Source organism: Mobula hypostoma, chromosome 7, assembly GCF_963921235.1.
Source record: "Mobula hypostoma chromosome 7, sMobHyp1.1, whole genome shotgun sequence".
NCBI lineage: Eukaryota > Metazoa > Chordata > Chondrichthyes > Myliobatiformes > Myliobatidae > Mobula > Mobula hypostoma.
In genome coordinates this window covers 74,355,247-74,377,644 of record NC_086103.1, presented here as the reverse complement: position 1 = coordinate 74,377,644, position 22,398 = coordinate 74,355,247, and the positions used below count along the sequence as shown (strand labels likewise).

Below are 22,398 nucleotides of genomic sequence, written 5' to 3'. Positions count from 1 at the left end.
TATTGACTTTTTACTGATCTTAAAAGGGGTTGAATGAAGGAGATCAATTATGTTAACGTAATTGGACATGGTTCTTGAACAAGCTGATACTGCTCCTTTAGAACATTTCACTGAGTAAAATTATGCAGGGAATGAAAGGAAAAGTGGTATTCTCTGGGGTAAGTTGTGGAATATTTGCCATGACAAAATAATTGTACTTATAATTGATAGGTAAAATTGAAAAATAGACTCAGAAAAGATTTTATTGAAAGGTATTTATTTGTATTTTTATTAATGGATCAAGTTTATGGGAACCCTATCAACAGACATCTGTGTTAATTTTGCTGGTCAGTAAGCTAATCTTTCAAGAGTCTGCCACCTGTTTTAATGAGCATGGTACATAGAAAGGCAGATGATGTAGCAACGAGCTGCTGTCCAGTGCCTTACCCTGGTGAGAACTTGAATTGAATTGACTGTATTCCTTACATCCTTCACATACATGAGGAGTAAAAATCTTTGTTACATCTCCATCTAAATGTGCCATGTGCAATCATAGTACTTTATAATAATTTGTAATAAATAGAACAGTCAATGTAATATAGAGTACACAAAAGTCAGCGTGAGTTCATCAGTCTCCTGGCCTGATGGAAGAAGCTGTCCCGGAGCCTGTTGGTCCAGGCTTTTATGTTACGATCCTGCTTCCTGGATGGTAGCAGCTGGAATAGATTGTAGTTGGGGTGACTTGGGTCCCCAATGATCCTACAGGCCCTTTTTACACACCTGTCCTTATAAATGTTCTGAATCATGGGAAGTTCACAACTACAGATGCACTGGGCTGTCCACACCACTCTCTGCAGAGTCCTGTGATTGAGGGAAGAACAGTTCCCATACCAGGCAGTGATGCAGCCAGACAGGATGCTGTCAGTTGTGCCCCTGTAGAAAGATCTTAGGATTTGGGGGCCCATACCAAACTTCCTCAACCATCTGAGGTGAAAGAGGTGCTGTTGTGCTTTTTTCACTAAACAGGTGGTGTGTACAGACCACGTGAGGTCCTCGGTGATGTGGATGCCGAGGAACTTGAAGCTATTATCCCTGTCAACCCCAGATCCATTGATGTCAATAGGGATTAGTCTGTCTCCATTCCTCCTGTAATCTACAACCAGCTCCTTTGTTTTTGCGACATTGAGGGAGAGGTTGTTTCCTTGACACCCTGTGTCAGAGAGATGACTTCCTTCCCTGTAGGCCACCACCTGATTGTTTGAGATGAGGCCAATCAATGTAGTGTCGTCGGCAAATTTAATTAGCAGATTGGAGCTGTGGCTGGCAATACAGTCATGGGTATACAGGAAGGACCATCTGATTAGAATCAAGCATATGACCAAACTGTATTGGGTACTTGACATGAAAGACACTGCAGATAGAATCTGGTACAAAAAAAACTCTAGAAGAACTCAGTGGATCAAGCAGTATCTGTGGAGACTTGCCTCTTCTGCTTTCATTAAAGCTGCTTGACCAATAAGTTCTTCCAGTGTCTGTTGATTCCGCATAAGGGATGGTCTCCAGCAGTAGACAACAGGGAAGCAGCCATTGTGAGGAAAGCCAAATGGTGTTCCTGTTTAAAATGAGTGCTTCAGATTTTTACCATGTGTCACCTATAGCTTCTGCACATTAGCAAGAAAGGGTACACTTGCTGCTTTTAATATTGCTCTCAACTTCAGTTGAAATGACTCTCTGCATATTTTATAAGGCGTTGTCTGTTACAGGAATGCTTACTGAGGAATTTTTGGTATTTGTACAAATATCAGGTCAGGCTTGCAGCTTGAATATTTTCTTGGGTTCAACATCATTAGTTTGCATGAAGCATTAGATTAGATTATGAGAACACTCAGTCCTCGTTTATTGTCATTTAGAAATGCATGCATGCATTAAGAAATGATACAATGTTCCTCCAGAGTGATATCACAGAAAAACAGGACAAACCAAAGACTAACACTGACAGAACCACATAATTATAACATATAGTTACAGCAGTGCAAAGCTGTACCATAATTTGATGAAGAGCAGACCTTGGGCACGGTAAAAAAAAGTCTCAAAGTCCCAATCAACTCCCGATAGTCCCGATAGCAGGTGGCAAAAGGGAGAAACTCCCTGCTGTAAACCTCCAGGCAGCAACAACTGCTGATGCATTGGAAGCACCCGACAACAGCCAACACTGAGTCCGTCCATCCAAAAACTTCGAGCCTCTGACCAGCCCTTCTGATACAGCCTCCTGAGCACCATCCTCTGCCTAGTGCCTTCGACCTCGTCCCGGCCGCCAAAACAAGCAAAGCCGAGGATTCGGGGGTCTTCTCTGGAGATTCCGGATCACACAGTAGCAGCAGCAGCGAAGCGGGCATTTCAGAAGTTTCTCCAGATATTCCTTCATACTCTCATGTCTGTCTCCATCAAATCAGAACTGTGCACGGTACCCTACTTGACAGATTACAGATATCATTCACCGGAGTGGCGGCGCGTGCTGCATCACACCGCCATCTTCTTCTCCTCCTCTCGTCACTTAAGATTGGGACTTTGCCTATAATGCCCAAAATGTTGTTTTCTCTAACATGAGCCAGAGTTATAGTTCAAAGTACATATATATCACCCATACAACCCTGAGATTTATTTTCTTGCAGGTATTCACTGTAAATACAAGAAAGACCATAGAAGACCGTAAAGTACAGTAAAAATACAGTAAAAGACCACACCCAACAAGCAGGCAAACAACCAGTGAGCAAAAGACAATAAACTATGCAAATACGAAAGAAAAAATAAATAATTAAGTGATAAGTATCGAGAACATGAGATGAAGAGTCTTTCCTTGAAAGTGAGTCCATAGGTTGCAGGAACAGACCGGTGATGGGGCTAGTGATGTTGTCCCCTCTGGTTGGCGAGTTTGACGGTGGAGAGGTAGTAACTGTTCTGGAACCTGGCGGTGTGGATCCTGAGGCTCCTGTGCCACCTTCCTCATGACAGTCATGAGAAAAGAGCGTATCTGGGTGGTGGGCATCTTTGATGATGGATGCTGCTTTCCTACGACAAGGTTCCATGTAGATGTGCTCAGTGGTGGTGAGGGATTTACCAGTGACAAACTGGACCATGTCCACTATTCTTTGTAGGATTTTTCCATTCAAAGGTATTGGTGTTTCTATACCCGGCTCTGATGCAACCAGTCAATATCGTCTCCACCACATATCTATAGAAGTCTGTCAAAGTCTTAGCTGTCACGCCAGATCTTTGCAAACGTCTAAGGAAGTAGAAGTGCTGCTGTACTTTCTTCGTAATTGCACTTGTGCTGGGCCCAGATCAGGTCCTTTGAAATGACAATACTGAGGAATTTTAAGTTGCTGACCCTTTCCTATACTCAATTTATTATAATGATTGAGGTTAAATTTTATTATTTGCCATTCTTTCTAGATATTGACTAATTAGCATTTAACAATAAAAATAAAAGTGCAAATGCTGGAAAGCTGAAAATATAAAGAGAAAATGCTGGTGCAAACCTGATCAGAGGGCTTCTTTCTGTGTTGCTCTGTGTGTAGCCATAATGAAATCACAGGAATTAATTTACAATTGACCTCATCCTAAAGTAACATTTCAGTTGGTTATTTTAAAAAAAAAAGTTGAAAATAAATCACACAATTAATTTTGCTGAGTAATATCTGGAGGGTTCTGTTCTGAGATTTTTAGGAGAGACGGGTATAACCATTGTCTAAACAAGTGCCATTGCTCTTCTCAATGGACAACAAGATGATGTTCGTCTTTTCCACATCAGAAGAGCTGCCAATTAATGTGGAAGCTGCAAGCTTGCATTAGTAAAGCTGTTTAATAATTCTTCAGAAGTCAAGCTGTGGTGGTTTGCTATTGATGAAGCATATCACTAGGATTAGTTAGCCATCTTTAGACACCTTGGTGCAGGTGGTAATATAAAACTGCTGCCAAAATGGGAATGGGCATTCCCGTGGTAGTCATAGAAACCTTTCAAATCTGCTCCGTTTTCAGTGGGAAGCAAAATTAGATGGGCTGCACAGTTGGGTGAGTAAATTTCATTCTGCTCGAACTAAAAATGTCTTCTCAAAGTGCAGTTCAAGGCTGGGGTCTGCCAACTCTGCACACCTCCATCACTTAACCTGGGCTTGCAAGGATAATGTGTGGATTTTTTTGTATAGAAATCTAATTGAAATGTAGGCAATAATGTTAGGAGCTTTCATGAACTCAGTTTTGCAGCTGCTTCCTGGTGATGGGGTACAGAATTTTTTTTTGTTTCCTGTGTCTTGGATATTGCAGGTTTCATCAGCTTATTACCAAATGCATAACCTTTGACTTAATGCATGTTTGTTCAGTTTAATAGTTAAACCTTACTGTAACCTTTGGAACTTTGACCATAAATGATTCTGATTTGCTTTTTTCAGAAAATGCTACATGCATTGCCTAAAACGAGCTAACTAATCCCAGTGAGATATTTTAACAATAACAAACTTTTGAAGAATTATTGAACAACTTTACCGATACAGTTTTGGGGATAATGCAGTATATATGATAATATGTTACCTCATTATTGATAATACTATGTTATCTTAGGCTCCTGCATTACAAAATTGTGCAGTTTCTTCTGCTGTTGAAAAATTTTTGTGGTATCCAAAGTATCCAGTTCGTTGGCTTTAGAAGCGTGCCAAGAGCTGTGGAGAGCAAAGGACATCCTGGAGTCATGAAGACCAATTAAATGTAGGGACGGATCTTTGCCATTACTCACTCTCGCACCAAGCCAGGTAGTCAGCAGTTTGAACTTGTGTCTCCTCCTTCGCTAACCAGATTTGTCAAAGCTGTCTGAAAGATATATCCTTAAGTGCATTGGAATGGCCTGCTGTTCGAACATAGAGTAGTGCAGCACAGAAATAGGCCCTCAGCCCACCATGTCAGTGATGACCATGATCACTAATCCCATGTGTCTGTGTATCTCTATTCCTCACCTGTTCCAATGAAATGTCATAAGGGGAATGAATCTGGTGGAATTCTTCATAATTGCCCTTCTGTGACAAGTTCATAAGATGCCTGATCAAGGTGTGATCTAACATGATTGCCCATGCCACATATGCTCAACACCTCTCTGTCGTCATCCATCTGGGTCTGGACTGCTCTGGTTCTATCCTTATCCGTGCACCCAAACCCATAGAAATATCTACATACCTAGTGGTAAATGACCAGCCTCTTTTACTGCAGCAATGTTGCCCTGTTCATAACTCTCCCACAAGTTCTGCTTTTCATTGAGATTTGAATAACTTCAAGTTAATTGTCTAAGTCTGAACTTGCACAACATGATGCTCACACAACAGCCCTGGGTTTCAGACCTACACTGTCCCCAACAAATCAAATTTTAAATTATTATTTCAATTTTCTCCAAGAGCCCTCCCTATCGATGCACTTTCCTGCAGCTATACCCTTACGAGTTAGCTACATTCTATTCCTGGCCTCTGTGATCCGAAATATAATAGCTTAGCCAGTGGTGCTTGTGCCTTAAAATGCGGTAGAGTAATCAGAACATTTCTGCAATGTCAAAAACAGCAGAAGAATGGATGTTGTTTGAAAATAGTCCTGTTAATGGGAAGCCATGGGTTTGTGTCTTGGTAAATGTCTCATCGTTTGTGGAAATGATGATAACCAATGACAAAGTTATGGAAGTGATCCTGATTTGTTTGCTAGAAATGGCTGCCTACTCACTTCCATGTCATTAACTCTCATGCTAACATTATGATAGAAGATGGAGTGTTAAGCTTTAAAGGTTTTGAAATGTGAGATATTAATACTAACATCAGAGTTAGGTGTGACACAGAAACAAGTAGGTAGCCACTTCTATTGCTTTATGCTTATTTTTATTTTGACTTATAAATTGGGGGGGAAAAAAAACTATTAGCCACTGAAAATATTTCCCCTTGGATTCATAGTCACATAGCATGGAAATAGTTCTCTCCTGAGTCCTGACCAACCATTTGACACCCTTTTACAGTAATCCTAACTAATCCCATTTTTTTTTCTTTTTCCAATATTTGTCAATGACCCCTGCTGAATCTACCTTCACGTTAGGACATGAGGCAATATTTAAAGTGTCCAATTAACTTGACTGCATCATGGCCTGGTATGGAAACATCAATGCCTTTGGTAAATCCTACAAAAGGTAGAGGTTTCGGCCCAGTACATCACAGGTAAACCCTCCCAACCATTAAGCACATCTACATCTGTCCTAGGAAAGCAGCTTCCACTATCAGAGATCCCCACTACCCAGCTCATGCTTATTTCTCGCTGCTGCAATTAAGAAGGAGGTACAAGAGCCTCAGGACTCATACTACCAGGTTCAAGAACAGTTACTACCCTTTAACCATCAGGCTCTTGAATAAAAGGGGGTAACTGCACGTGGCTAAGTGGTTAAGGCATTGGACTAGCTACCTGAAGGTCGTGAGTTTGAGCCCCAGCCGAGGGAACGTGTTGTGTCCTTGCTCTGCGATGACACTGGTGCCAAGCTGTATGGGCCCTAATGCCCTTCCCTTGGACAACATCAGTGTTGTGGAGAGGGGAGACTTGCAGCATGGGCAACGGCTGGTCTTCCATACAACCTTGCCCAGGTCTGTGCCCTGGAGAGTGAAGACTTTCCAGGCGCAGATCCATGATCTTGCAAGACTAACGGATGCCTTATTTATTTATTTAACTACACTCAATTATCCCATCATTGAAATGTTCCTGCAACCAATGATCTCACTTTCAAGGACTCCTTATCTCATTATCTGATGTTCTCGTTATTTATTGATATGCATTTATATTTGCATTTGCACAGTTTGTTTTCTGCACTCTGGGTGATCTTTCACTGATCCTGTTATAGTTACTATTCTATATATCTGCTGAGTATGTCCACAAGAAAATAAATCTCAGAGTTGTATATGGTGGCATATATATACTTTGATAATAAAATTTACTTTAAACTTTGAACCTACCAACCTGCGTATCTTTGACTGTGGATGGAGTGGTCTTGTGCCTACAGCGCAAAGGCAGCATCCAAGGTCAGGAGTGAACCTGCGTTGCTGGCACTGTCAGGCAGCAGCTCTATTCGCTGTACCACTGCTGGCTTGGTCACTCATTGTATGGCTTTTCGCAGTTAGTAATTCAAATTAGATGAATTCTCTAACATTAAATCCTATGAGAAAGCCTTCCCCGCCCCCATCCCAAACCCCCAGACAAGTTGGTAATTACTTCTGTAAGCAAATGTGGATGTTGCCCTGTTACTTAACACATCAAAAGAGGGAGGCTTCACATCTCCAGGTACACAGTGTGTTTGTGGTCAATACTCTTGTGTAACTGTGGTCAGCACTCTTGGTTAATGAACATTAGGACGACGTAATTTTCAAAGGATTCCTAAACCAGTAAAAAAGAATGTATTTCTCTTGACTCTTTGAGACCACTGCAATAGGCCTCAAGTCAATTTTCTTAAACAGATTTTTTGGGCAGCATGTGAAATCACTTGGTATAATCCGGAATTGAATCATTGTTAAGCAAAAGTAGTTTCATATCCTTGGGAACTCTGGTACAATTGAATGAAAGATTTCTGGCGCTGGCAGATATTTGCTCCAGTTTTATCCCGCACTGTTGCCTTGAATCAGACAGATTATCTAAGAGTTCTTATTTGCTTCGTATTGTCCTGCCTTTATTCGGAGGGACCTTATGTACCATTTCCATGGCTTTTTCAAATTACTTTTCCTGTGCTGGACTGAAATGCAACTTTTTAATGTAGTTCGTGATATACAGACAACAAAGAGGATAAATATCTTCATCTGTCTTGTAATTGAAAAAAATCATCTTTTGGAATGAGTATCTTGAACAGAGCCAGTGTTTATTGCATCCCTAATGGGTCTTGAGGTGTCTTCTTGAAGCTCTGTAGTCCTTCTGTTGAGAATACTCCCACACCATCCAGGATCTAGACTCAATGATACATTTCCAAATCGGAATGTGTGTGGTTTGAAGTAGTGCTGTTCCCTGGGCCTGTTGGTGGCAGAAATCACAGGATTGGGAGAAGTTGGAGTAATCCGGGCAAGGAACTGCAGTTGTAGCCACTGTGTGCAGGTAGTGAGAGAGTGGATGTTTAGAATGTGCCAACCAATTGAGTTGGTTTGTCCTGGATGCTATTGATTTTGAGTGTTGTGGAAATAGTACTCATCTAGATGAGTAAAAATTATTCTATCTTCATCTTGACCTGTGATTTGTAAATGGTGAAAAGACCTTTTTGCTGTTTAGGAGGCAAGTTTCTCAATGCAGGATTATGTGGATGGTCCACACGAGTCCCTGGTTGTTTGTCATCCCAGTTTAATGCAAGGAGACACGGCAATAGCAATGATATTGATTTTTAATGGTTGACTTTCTCTTACTGGACATGGTTATTGCATGGTACTTTGGTGTGAATGATGTCTGCCACTTATCAGCCCAGACTTGACTGTTTAGGTCTTACTGCATGTGGGGATGGACAAGTTAATTTGCTGAGGTGCTGAAAGTGGAATTGAATATTGTGCACTCCCCAGCAATTTTCCTTCTTTTGACTCTGCAATGTAAGAAACATCATTGAATGTGGAGGACTCCCTGGGATATTCACTCCTGCCTGTGTACCACTACACCACTGCCACTCGGAAGTATATCCAGCCAGACAGGACACGCATAAGAATTGGGATGCAAAACTTTGCTTTTAAGTATAATTCTGTAGTTAGGAAGTCTGCAACAACCCTTCCAATTTGGATGCCAGATGTTAACCAGGATGATTTAAAAATAACATACTTAAAAGCCCATTTGATTTTAATGCAATGTAAACACTTCCTGGAAATGCATTTTTTTCACCATTTCCTTTCTGCCTTCTTTGTGCATTAATGTAACCGTGCTTTCTACTACTTAGTCCTTTTAGAGTGGATAGAATGAAATGGGGCTAGCGCAGTAGCATATTGGTTAGCACAGCACTTTACAGTACAGGCGAAGGTGGCTCAGTTCCCACCACAACTTTTAAGAAGTTTGTACCTTCTCGCTGTGATGAGGTGGGTTTCCTCTGGGTGCTCCAGTCCCCTCCTACAGTCCAAAGACATACTAGTTAGTAAGTAAATTGGTCTTTGTAAATTATCCTATGATTAGGCCAAGATTAACTCAGGGGTTTTCTGGGCTGGACAGACCTATTCTGCTCAGTAAAATAAAAAAAAAGGGCACGTTGTTAATGAAACTATCTTTGTTACTCAGTGCTACTTCATTTTGGTTTTGTTTTGGTTTTTCATTTTATCCCTCACCACCTTATTTTCTAAACCTTTAAGTATATCATGACTTTGTGCTGGCAGCATAATGCTCCAGCTGTTCCATAGGAGCAAAAGTATACCATTCTGTGATATCTTCATTGAATTGTATGCAGCTTCATTCACTGGCTTGATATATCCATAAATACCTTTCACAAATGAATGTTACTGATATCAGGATTAAAGTAGCAGAATATGGATTTCTTTCATTCTTGAATTGAAGATTTTTTTTCTTCTTGGCTTTGTTAACCTATGTGAGTACCTGTACTTGCCCCAATATTTGGAATGTTGGGTACATTTCAAATTCTTTTATGAAAGATCAGCCCAAATTCTGATTCTACCCACTTATTTTTAAGAACATTGAACATAGCACTGGTAGATAAGACCAAAGTAAATCTGACAGCATTCTTCAGCTATATTAAAAGCGCAAAAAAAAACCAGGAAGAATGTCTGCCCCATTAAAGGCAACGGGGGAAATTGTATGTGAGCCAGAAGGTATAGGTGAGATCTTAAAAACTTTTCCTTAGTATTCAGAAAGGAAACAGACTTTGTAATTGAAGAACACAGTGAAGGAGTAGGTGAAAATCTAGTGCAGGTCTTCAGTAATAGAGAGGAGGTTCTCGATGAATCAACAGGCTTAAAGGTGAATAAATTCCAAGGCCCAGATGAGATTTATTCCAGGTTGTTGCAGGAGGGTACTGCTGAAGCACTGGTTGAGAACTTTAAACCTTCACCAATTGTAAGTGGGGTTAATTGGACCTTTTTTAAACTTTCAAGTGGAATATTTAATAGCATGCAGACCAGTATCATTATCATGTCCTCTGTGGGTGAATGCCAAAACACTGTTAATTCAGATTTAAAATGTAGAGGTGATACTCTTGAGGGATGAAGAGAAATCTCTTCTTATTTTGTGCATTCCATCAGAGAGCAGCTTAGCAACATGAAAATCTTTCCCGCGTGGCTGATAAAATTTGAATTTCTGTGAATGACCACGTTTCTGACTTTGGTGCACAGGATCCCTGAGGCGATATTGACCCGTGAAGAAATATAGTTTTGATTGAACAAGATACATTGAATATGCTACAAGAGTTTGCACTTTCTGTGTGCTGACTGAAATGAACCTTGTTATACTGTATGTGCTTCCCCTAGCATGGTGGAAAGTATCATTTTAGGTGTGAAGTTTTGAATAGGAGTTTATTGGGATGACATATGAAAGTCATTACTTCTACGTGCAGTCAAGAAGAATTGTTGGCATCCAAAGATTTTATTTTCCTTTTTTTAATGTATAAATAATTAGTATTCACCATTGCAACATTTTTTGACTTGATTGTGAAATCCAGCCAGGGCTGTATATTTTAGTCTCTTTCCTCCTTAACCCTCTCTCAACCAGGCTATTCTTACTGATGTTCTACCAAACAAACACTTTTCCCACATTATTCCTAGAAATCTTGACAACATCTGTTGTTCTTTTGGAGTTCCATCAACACTAATTTTGTAAGGGCTGGGTTTGGTTTTGTGCTGCATTCTTCACAATTGTACCAGGTCACTTGTAGGTAAACCTTTCCTTGGCATCAAAATGTCAGTTCTTAAATTAAGTACCTGGGATGTCCAGAAATCAGATCTTTTTGCTCCTTCCGCCCCCCCCCCAAGTAAATTTATTAACGAAGTACATATATGTCGCTATATATAACCCTGAGACTGAGTTTTATGCGGGCATACTCAATAAAGCCAATAACCATAAAAGAATCAATGAAAGATTGCACCCGACAAGGTGGATAACCAATGTGGAAAAAGGGAACAAACTCTGCAAATACAGAAAGAGAAATAAATAAATAAATAATAAATATTGAGAACATGCGATAAAGAGTCCTTGGAAGTAAGACCATAGGTTGTGGGAACAGTTCAATGACAGGGCAAGTGAAGTTGAGTTATCCCCTCTGGTTGAAGAGCCAGATGGCTGTGGGGTAATAACTGTTCCTGAACCTGGTGGTGTGGGTCCTGAGTCTCCTGTACCTTCCTGATGGCAGCAGTGAGAAGAAAGCCTGACATGGAAGGTGGGGTTCCCTGATGATGGATGCTGCTTTTCTGCGACAGTGTTTCATGTAGATGTGATCAATGGTGGGGCTTTTCCTGTGATGGACTGGGCCATATCCACTACTTTATGTAGGATTTTCCATTCAAGGGCATTGGTGTTTCTGTACCAGGCTGTGATGCAGCCAGTCAATATACTCCTGACTACGCACATGTAGAAGTTTGTCAAAGTTTTAGATGTTGTGCTGAATGTATGCAAACTCCTAAGGAAGTAGAGGTGCTGCTATGCTTTCTGCGTAATTGCATTTGTGTGCTGAGCCCAGTACAGGCCCTCTGAAGTAACAGCTGGGAGTTTAACATTGCTGACCCTCTCCACATCTGTTTTCCCCCCAGTGAAACTGACACATGGACCTCTGGTTTCCTCCTCCTGAAGTCAATAAAATTGCTTGATCTTGCTGCTGACATTGAGTGAGAGGTGGTTATTGTGGCACCACTCAGTCGGATTTTTAATCTCCCTCCTATGTGCTGATTTGTCACCACTTTTGATTCGGCCTATGACAGTGGTGTTGTCAACAAACTTAAAGATGACATTGGAGCTGTATTTAGCCACACAATCAGAATCAGGTTTATTATCACTGGCATGTGACATGAAATTCGTAAGTATAAGGCGAGTAGAGCAGGGAGCTAAGCACATGCTTGTGGTGCGACTGTGCTGATGGAGATCGTGAAGGAGATGTTGCTAATCCAAACTGACTGGGGTCTGCAAGTGAGGAAATCGGGGATCTAATTCCTCAAGGAGGAATTGAGGCCCAGCTCTTGAAGCTTACTGATTGGTTTTGAAAGGATGATGGTATTGAATGCCAAGCTGTAGTCAGTAAAAAGCATCCTGATTTAAGCATGTTTTCTGTCCAGATATTGCAGGGTTGAGTGAAGAGTCAATGAGATGGCATCTGCTGTGGAGCTGTTGTGTCATTAGGTGAATTGGAGTGGATCTAAGACCCTTCTCGGGCAGGAGTTGATATGTTTCATTGCCAACCTCAAGTGCAGACTGTGTTTAAATACTGCATTGACAGCAGATGTCCCACCACCGGAAAAATTAAAGTGGATGCCTCCTGTTGCAAATTCATTTGCCTGTCCTATTTCTCTGTCTGCGATGACAGAAAATTCAAAAATCTGAGGTGCAAAGGGACTTGGTGGTCCTTGTGCTGGATTCCCTAAAGGTTAATTTTCAGGTTGAGTCTGGTGAGGAAGGGAAATGCAATGTTAGCCTTCATTTAAGAGGACTAGAATATAAAAGCAAGGATGTAATGTTCAGGCTTTATAAGGCACCGGTGAGGCCTTGCGGAGTATTTTGAGCAATTTTGGGTCTCTTATCTGAGAAAGGATGTGCTGACATTGGAGAGGGTTCAAAGGAGGTTCACCGAATGATTCTGGGGATGACAACCTTATCACGTGATAAGCGTTTGATGACTCTGGGCTTCTATGCACTGAAATTCAGAAGAAAGGGGGTGACCTCATTGAAACCTATCAAATGGTGAAAGGCATTGATAGATTAGATGAGGAGAGCAAGTTTGCTATGGTGGGGGGAGTCTAAGACCTAAGGATACAGCCTCAGAATAGAGGGGCGTCCTTTTAAAATGATGATGAGGAATTTCTTTAGCCAAAGAGTGATGAATCTATGGAATTCACTGCTACAGGTGGCTGTGGAGGCCAAGTCATGGGGTAAACATAAGGCAGAGGTTGATAGATTATTGATTAGTCAGGGCATGAAGGAATACAGGGACAAGTCGGGAGATTGGTGTTGAGAGGGAAAATGAACTAGCCCTAATGAAATGGTGGAGTGGAACTGATGGGCCAAAATGGCTTAATTTTGCTCCTGTATCTTATGACCTCATGATGACATTGACAGTCACAATATTTAATTACTAAATAACATAAATTGAGTTGGAATGTCATGATCTGTGACCTCCATAATTTGCTTTTAAGTTTATAAGGAGAATGTTACAGTGAAAGTATTGAAAACTACATGATACACTGTAAAGGAATAAAACACAAAATGTAGAGAACATTCAGGTCAGGGAGCATCTAATACAGAAGAAATAAAATTGATGTTTCAAGTCAGAGATCCTTAATCAGATCTGTTTATCCTGCATTTCTGAACTGTTTTCAGGTTTTGCAGTTTTATTTTAAGGGCATTCACTGTAAATTCCCACACTGTCTTTATCAAACCTATTACTTTAAAAATACCACCCAGGAGTTTCAAGATGGCGGCACAGTGAAAGGTCTGCTTTGCTGAGCTCAGCACCGCAACACTGATAATTTTGCATATAAACCTATCCATTTCAACTTTTTTTAAAGGCTCAAGTGTCAGATTTAATGACATGAACATTGATGAGTATTTTTTTTTGAGCTGCTTCAATACCATGCCATCGAAAGGTACTAAAAAGGCAGCCAAGATGGGCTGCACAGATCGCTGTCCGGGGCTGAGGGGCTACCTGCTACTAGCTATGCTAACACGTTGGACCCTGCTTTTCGTCAAGTAATTCAGGAAGTTATGGAGAACATATACAAAATGATGGACGAGAAGCTGGTCTCTCAAACACTCCAAAATCACACATTGGAGCTTAAAAATCTTGATACAAGAATGATCGAAGCCAAGGTCCACGGTAGAAACTGTAACTGATCAGGCCCAAAGCCGCATCCGGGTGCTAGAAAAGCAAGTTCAAAGCCTGTCTGACTATATCGATGATCTTGAGAACAGAGGTAGGAGAAAGAATATACAAATCATCTGTCTACCTGAAGGAACAGAAGGCAACCAACTGGCGAAGTTTTTTGAAGGCTGGCTGCCTAATTTCCTTGATTTGGAAACCAAGGCTGGACGCATTAAAGTGGAAAGAGCTCACCGTACGCTGGCTCCAAAACTGGGCCCAGGCCAACGCCCTTGACCCGTCCTCGTGCGGTTCCATAATTTCGGTGATAAGCGAAGAGTGATGGAGGCTTTGAGGCGCCGCGGGACTGATGCCCAGGTTTTAACATATGAGGGATCCAGGCTGATGGTTTTTCAAGATTTTTCGGCAGCCGTTATTCGGAAGCGCAAGGAATTCGACCAGGTAAAGAAGCAGCTGAGAGAATCCGGAATCCAATACTTTATGCTATACCCAGCGGCACTGAAAATCACCTACAAAGGGACCACCATTTGATTCTCCTGGCAAAGGTAAAACTTTTGTGGACATGTTGGGCTAAAGAATGTGTACAGTATATTGTGCAGCCCTGGTTATGGACCATAACATGCTCAGTGGTCGCTTTATTTTACCTTTTCATTACTCGATGGCAAGATATCATAGGATGGGTAACGTGTTTGTTTTGATTGATACAGTTTCGTTATTTAAATTAGCGGTGCGGCTCCAGCCTGAAGGAGTTTAAACATGACGGTAACAGATCGATGGATTGATAAATTATGCCCTGTTTTCATTTTTGACTATGTTAAATGCCATATTGGCAATGGGGCAGAATATGGGGTGCTAGAAGGTTCACATATCCCCTTTAAGTGTAGGGTAAAGTAAGTCCTCTTGTTCAGTGCTGTTGCTGCTTTGTTTTTTGTGAGTTTTTAAAACTTACTTATTGCTGCTCAGCTGATCTTAAGTCGGGTTTCTTCTCTGGAATCACATGATTGTTATAAAGGTTTATGACCAGTAATATATTAAAGTTGTGCAATTGGAACATTAAGGGGAGTCATTCACCAATCAAGAGAAAGAAAATCCTACTGTACCTGAAAAAGGAAAGGGTGGATATAGCCTTATTGCAGTAGACACATTTAAATGATAAAAAACATCTAAAACTGCAACAAAGTGGATTTGATCAAGTCTATTTTTCATCTTTTAATACAGGAGTAGGGGGTGGCCATTTTAATTAGGAAGAATTTACCTTTGAAGTTATTAGACTGCATTAAGGATAAGTATGGGAGGCTTGTGATTGTTAAGGCTTCAATATATGGAGAGGAATATGGTATTCTCAATGTTTGCTGCCCTCCAGCTCATCCTCTCAAATTCCTAACAGATGCTTTTTCCAAACTTACAAGCTTTTCAATGCAAAACATTATTGTAGGTGGGGATTTTAATTGTCTTATGGACCCATTGATGGACAGAGTGCCTAGTGGTCCCCCATTGCTCTCCTCACAGTCCAAACAAATCATGGGCTTATGTGGAGAACTAGGACTTGTGGATGTCTGGAGGTTGTTACATCCCTCAGACAAAGACTTCGCATTTTTTTCTAATACACATAAGTGTACCAGAACAGACTTTTTTCCTAACCCCCAAAACACTCCTAGGTTTAGTTGTATCTTGCACAATTGGAAATATCGCTATTTCTGACCATGCAGCAGTATATTTAAATATTAAGCCCAAAGATAATTCAGCACGATCTAGATATTGGAGGCTGAATCCTTTTATTCTGAAAGATAATAAACTTATAGACTACTTTACTTCCGAATTCAAAACTTTCCTATCTATTAATTCCAAATCAGCTAGTAGTCCATCGATGCTCTGGGAAACCGCTAAGGGGATTAATTATCTCCTACTCCGCTAGTAAGAAGCGACAAGCTGCGGAACAGCAGCGCCTAGTGGAAGCAAGGCTTGCGGCAGCTGATAAGGATTATGTTAATAAGCCTTCTGCAGCCAAGTTACGGAATATCACAGCCCTACGCTGTACACCAAACTCTTTACTTACACAAGCAGCCAAAAGAAAATTGACATTCGTGAAACAACGATTGTTTGAACATGGTGAGAAACTAGGCAGGTATTTGGCTTAGCCAGAAAGAAAAATGCCTCTCGGACTATTGCTTCAATTAGAGATGCGACAGGAGCCCTCACTAGTAATTCTAAAATGATTAATGTTGTGTTTAAGAATTTTTATTCTAAACTGTATCAATCTGAGCAATGTAATGATGGACAATCTAGGATGGAGTCCTTTTTCAGGAATTTAGATCTCCTAGGCATTTCTTCTGAACAAGAGTCCCTCCTCAATGCTCCGATATCTATACATGATATACAGGAGGCTGTGAGACAGCTCCAAAGTGGGAAGGCCCTGGACCTGATGGACTCACTAGTGAATTCTATAAAGAGTTCACAGGGTTATTATCAGAGCCTATGCTAAACATGTTCAATCATGCATTTAATTGTGGTCTCCTCCCACTATCATTGAGAGAAGCTAATATCTCCCTAATTCTTAAGAAAGGAAAGAGCCCTGAAGATTGTGCCTCCTACAGTCCTATTTCCTTGTTAAATGTTGACTTTAAAATCTTATCTAAAACCTTAGAGTTGCGAATAGAAACTGTGTTACCTTTTATCATAAAAGAGGATCAAACGGGTTTTGTAAAAGGCCGTAGATCATCTAACAATATCAGAAGATTACTTAATGTGATTCAGGCATGTCAGCAACAGGCAGTGGAGGCTTGGTGGTATCCTTAGATGCAGAAAAGGCCTTTGATTGTGTGGAATGGCCGTATCTTTTTTTCACTTTAGAACGATTTGGTTTGGGCAATAATTTTATTAAGTAAGTGAAGGTTCTTTATAATGACCCTTTGGCTACGATTCTAATGGTATTAGGTCAGATAATTTTAGTATTCTGAGGGGCAGCCGGCAGGGCTGCCGTTTATCACCACTACTTTTCACACTAGTGATCGAGCCATTGGCTGAGGTTATTCGGCGAGACCCCAAAATATCTGCTCCAGACATAGGACTAAAGTCACATAAAATTACATTGTATGCGGATGATGTTCTAATTTTCTTATCACACCCTGCTATATCAGTGCACCACCTTATACAATGCATCAATTCATTTAGCGCCTTTTCAGGTTATAAAATCAACTTTACTAAATCAGAGGCTATGCCTCTGGGGAATCTGCAGCAGGTACCTGACACTCGGGGTGTTTTCCCCTTTAAATGGTCACAGACAGGTTTTGTTTACTTGGGCATATTTATCACACCTACGTTTGATCAATTTTTCAAAGCTAACTTTACACAGTTATTTGACAAAATCAAACAGGATCTTGAGCAATGGAGCACTCTTCCCATTTCTTGGCTTGGCTGAATATCCTTGCTCAAAATGAACATTCTTCCTTGTCTGCTGTACCCAATACGAATGATTCCAGTCATTTTTGCCCAACAAATACTTATATTAAAAAAAAATGGCTGGTTTGTTTCTTTCATCTGGATCAAAAAAAGACCCTGTATTAAAATCACAAACACGAGGAAATCTGCAGATGCTGGAAATTCAAGCAACACGCACAAATTGCTGGTGGAACGCAGCAGGCCAGACAGCATCCATAGGAAGCACAGTCGACGTTTTGGGATGAGACCCTTCGTCAGGACTAACTGAAAGAAGAGATGGTAAGAGATTTGAAAGTGGGAGGAGGAGATCCGAATAGAAGACAGGAGGGGGAGGGATGAAGCTAAGAGCTGGACAGTTGATTGGCAAAAGGGATACAAGGCTGGAGAAGGGAGAGGATCATGGGGCCCAGGGAGAAAGAAAGGGAGAGGGGAGCGCCAGAGGAAGATGGAGAGCAGGCAAGGAGTTATTGTGAGAGGGACAGAGAGAGGGGAAAAAAAGGAAAAAATAATAAATACATAAGGAATGGGGTAAGAACGGGAGGAGGGGCATTAACGGAAGTTAGTGTTCATGCCATTAGGTTGGAGGCTACCCAGACGGAATATAACGTGTTGTTCCTCCAACCTGAGTGTGGCTTCATTTTGACAGTAGAGGAGGCCATGGATAGACATATCAGAATGGGAATGGGACGTGGAATTAAAATGTGTGGCCACTGGGAGATCCTGCTTTCTCTGGCGGACAGAGCGTAGGTTCAGCGAAACGGTCTCCCAGTCTGCATCAGGTCTCACCGATATATAGAAGGCCGCTTTTTTCTCTCTCTGTCCCTCTCACAATAACTCCTTGCTTGCTCTCCATCGTCCTCTGGCACTCCCCTACCCCTTTCTTTCTGCCTGGCCTTCCGTCCCATGATCCTCCCCCTTCTCCAGCTTTGTATCCCATTTGCCAATCAACTTTCCAGCTCTTAGCTCCATCCTTCCCCCTCCTGTCTTCTCCTATCATTTCAGATCTCCCCCTCCCACTTTCAAATCTCTTACTATCTCTTCTTTCAGTTGGTCCTGACGAAGGGTCTTGGCCGGAAATGTGGACTGTGTTTCTTCCTATGGATGCTGTCTGGCCTGCTGCATTCCACCAGCATTTTGTGTGTGTTCCCTGTATTAAAATGTCTAAGTTACTGCTTCCCAGTAGTCTAGGGGTCTGGATTTACGAGACATTAAAAAAATATCAATTAAGTTCCTTTTTATCTTATGTCGTTGATTGAGTTTGCAGGGACCCCTCCTCAATTTGACTAGACATTGAAGCTTTACAAGCAAGATGCCCTCTTATTAATTTGCTTTTCCTCAATAAGATGAAATTAGTTAAGGAATAATGTCTCAATCCAATAACAATTAATACAGTAAGGGCTTGGAGGACGGTGCGACAAATTGAGGACAACGCAACGAAAGTATCACCCTTCACTCCAATAACCGGCAGTCCAGATTTTCAGCCTGGCATAATGGATTCTGGATTTAAACTTTGGATTTCTAGGGGTATTTTCCATCTAAGAGATTTGTTTGATGAAGGAACGATGATGTCTTTTAGTCAAATAGTACAGAAGTTTAACGTACCCAGCAAGGATCTTTTTCATTTCTTTCAGGTAAGAGATTATGTACAGAAAAAAACATTGTTAACTGATTTCTATAGTTCTGACATAGAAAAGAGAGTGTTTCATTCTAAGAGTGAAGTCTCTATTAGTACTACTTACAGCATTCTGAGGGAATGTTCTTGTGGAGAGGCTGAGCAGCTGGGAAGGGTCTGGGAGGAAGAGCTGGGAGTAGCAATTACAGCTGAAATATGGGAAGACATCTGTGATAATGCAAAGAAGATTTCCATTTGTAATAGAACTAAAGCATTGCAACTCAAAATTCTGCATAGAGCCCATCTGACTCTAGATCGTCTCTCGAAATTTAAGATGGGGGTTTCTCCAATGCGTTCTTAAATGTAAAGTAAATACTGGAACTTTCACCCACTGTTTTTGGACTTCTCCCAAACTTCAGGCATACTGAAGTGATATTTTGGTTGAAATGGAAAAGATTCTGAAGATGGAGCTTGAACTGGACCCAGTGTCTTTTCTCTTAGGCTTACCCAGCAGTCGTATTATTAATGCACATCAGAAAAAACTTTTTAACATCCTGACTTTTTGTGCGAGGAAGAATACTTTACTTTGTTGGATAGCCGATAAGGCCCCTGGACTTGGTTGACATAAATTAATCGTGGAATACATTCCTTTGGACTTTTTGACATGTATGGTACATTCAAAAATAAATAGTTTTCATAAAACATGGCAACCTTTTCTGCAGTGTATAGATGTAAACCTGTCTGCTATACTAGTAAGGGCTTTTGTATAGGATGTTGTGGTGATGTCTATATTTTGATGGAAGTGTTCTGATACCTGATATCTGTGAGGGGAAGAAATGTAAATATAAGTGTATCTGGAAATTGAAAGTTTTGTTATGCTGAGCAAAAAAAAATACCACCCAACGCACTGGGTACGATTGTGTTCCTGAGCTGTCCCTTGCCTCATCACAGCACTTGACCCTCAGCCTCTTTCCTACAGCTCTGTAGTTCTAGCACACTCTATTTGCTGTGCAGATACCCATTTAATCCTGCTAAACCATTTCCAGGGAATCGTTTGCAATTATTATCTTGCATGTACACTGAGTGTGATTGTGCAGTAGTTTTAACACCTCTTAAAGGAAGTGATTCTTGATAATGAATGTTTAAAGTGAGGAATGTACTAAGTTTACCATTCTTTGTCTTTTGACTTGGCATACACACTCATGGGCACCAAATAGGCTTCCAGATGAAGGATTCTGTCTTGTATTCTCTGAGTATGGTGATTGGATTTTTTTTTCCTCAAGCTGATGCTCCTCCACTGTAACTTGCTTTGTTTCCCTTTTCTGCAGTTGATCTGTTTGTAATGTTCACTGTAACACAGCGCCTGGGAGGATATGATGCGGTAAGTTTTCTCTTTGTTTCTATTGAACTGTTAACAAATGCATACGTAATTGGTCTCGAACCATTTTTGAAATATTGTGATTCACAAATTACTGCCAAAGAAAGTTTGAGATGCAGGAAAAAAAATGCATTTTTTTGCAGAATTTATGTGCAGAGGAGAGGGAAGAGGTAATGACATGGTTGCTTTGAATTTTGTCAAGAGTTCATGTTATGGAGAGTCATGTGAAAAGTTTTTTTAGGAATGCATCTTCTGTGACGGGTGTGTACTGTAGTGTGCGATAAAGATAAATCTCAGAATAAGCTGTGTCATATTCTCTTTCTCTTTCTCTTCCCACCCCACCCCTCCCGCCTGCGTACTGTCTCTTGACTTGAACCGACAGTCCTAGTGTTCAGTTTGCCATTTCTGCATGTTTATTGGAGTCACCAAAGTAAACAATCAGCCTTTGCCTTCTGGTGGTTCCATTTAATATCGGAGAATGTATACAGTAAACAACCTGAAATTCTAACTCTTCATAGACATCCAGGAAAACAAGAGTACCCCAAAGAATGAATGACAGTAAAATATTAGAACCCCAAAGCCCGCGCACGCGCACTCACTCACTCACTCCCCTGCCCCCAATTATTCCAGCAGAATGTGCCCACCAAGCAAGCAATAACAAAGCCCCAAAAGAGAGACTATGATCTGCAGCACAACAATAACTAATTGTCCACCCGACAATTTGACATACCACAGACTCTCGCACTCCCTAATAAAGGGACAGAGAGGTAACATCCTTCCCGCATGGAGAGAGGAGACCAAAACAAAGGAATTCACTGATTACAGTGTTGAAGTCTGCCATGTCACTTTTATTTTGAGTTCTCCAACTCAAGAAGTGGCAGCAAACTGTCCCCGCCAAAGAGTGATTCCCTGAGTACAGAGGCCTCCAACAGCCAATCTGCTGTTTGCGATGTTTAATTTCTCCCACGGCGCAACAGTCAGTGACACCAGCATGGAATCGGCCTATCCACAGGGCTGCAGGACCTTGGCCCAGAGGTGCTCATGTCTTCCAGGCTATGTCCTTGGCACATCAAAAAACAGATGGTCAGTGAGCCCCAGGAGCAGGACCACAGTTTGAGTGCAGCTGTAGATCACAGACTCCCAACAGAACCCCATCCACCTTGAAAAGGGGGGGAAAAAAAGAGACAACAAAATGAAAAAATCTGTTTTTTGCAGGTGAACTCAAAAAAGCTGCCCTCTGGACCCTCTTCCCTCAATAAGTAGCCACTAACTATAGGAACAGTTATTATTGTCATGCTTAGTAGCTCCATGACCTAATTACATATAAAAATAACACTGGTTTCCTGACAAACTTAGTCATATGTACCAGGGTGCTGTTGATTCGTAGATTGAACACTTTGATCTTTTGTGAAAAAATTGTTTAAAATAACAAATAACATTAAATTTAACTTTCAGTGTTGTGCTATCCAGCATTTCCTGTAACTTCTATGAAAAGTTTCAATTTGCTGTTGCAGGTAACAGCTCGCAGGTTGTGGAAACACATTTATGATGAGCTGGGTGGTAACCCAGGGAGCACTAGTGCTGCCACTTGTACCAGGAGACACTACGAGAGGTAGGGTACATTGCACCTCATCGGCAGCCTCCTCTCCTGGAACTCTTAAACATCACTAAAGCCTGTAACTCCTTCAGAAACAGACAAAATCCAGTCTTCATGTTTCTGAATCTAAGGGGGTGATGTGTGGTTGATGAAAAGCATTTTCAGTCATTCTGTTTCATTAGTGACTGAATCCTTCCCTCTTTTCCTGTGGGAACATAATACAAAAAAAATTCACTGTTCTCTTCTGTAGAATTCAAGATGAAATGACATTCTGCAGTACAAATCCTGTTCTTCTAATTTTGCATTAGTTTGGCTTTTGAGTACAGGTCAACAGGAGATGAAGCCAGTTATTT

The 22,398-nt window shown here is 41.1% G+C and overlaps 1 protein-coding gene across 2 annotated transcripts in view; it reads left to right on the top strand.

Annotated features, from left to right (window-relative positions):
* LOC134349387 (AT-rich interactive domain-containing protein 5B-like) overlaps nt 1-22,398 on the top strand; it is a 111,142-nt gene that overhangs the window by 78,443 nt on the left and 10,301 nt on the right. For both annotated transcript variants that reach the window (XM_063053607.1, XM_063053608.1), the window contains 2 exons: nt 20,399-20,451; nt 21,963-22,060. In XM_063053607.1, coding sequence (XP_062909677.1) covers nt 20,399-20,451; nt 21,963-22,060 — 151 coding nt within the window. The remainder of the gene's footprint in view (nt 1-20,398; nt 20,452-21,962; nt 22,061-22,398) is intronic.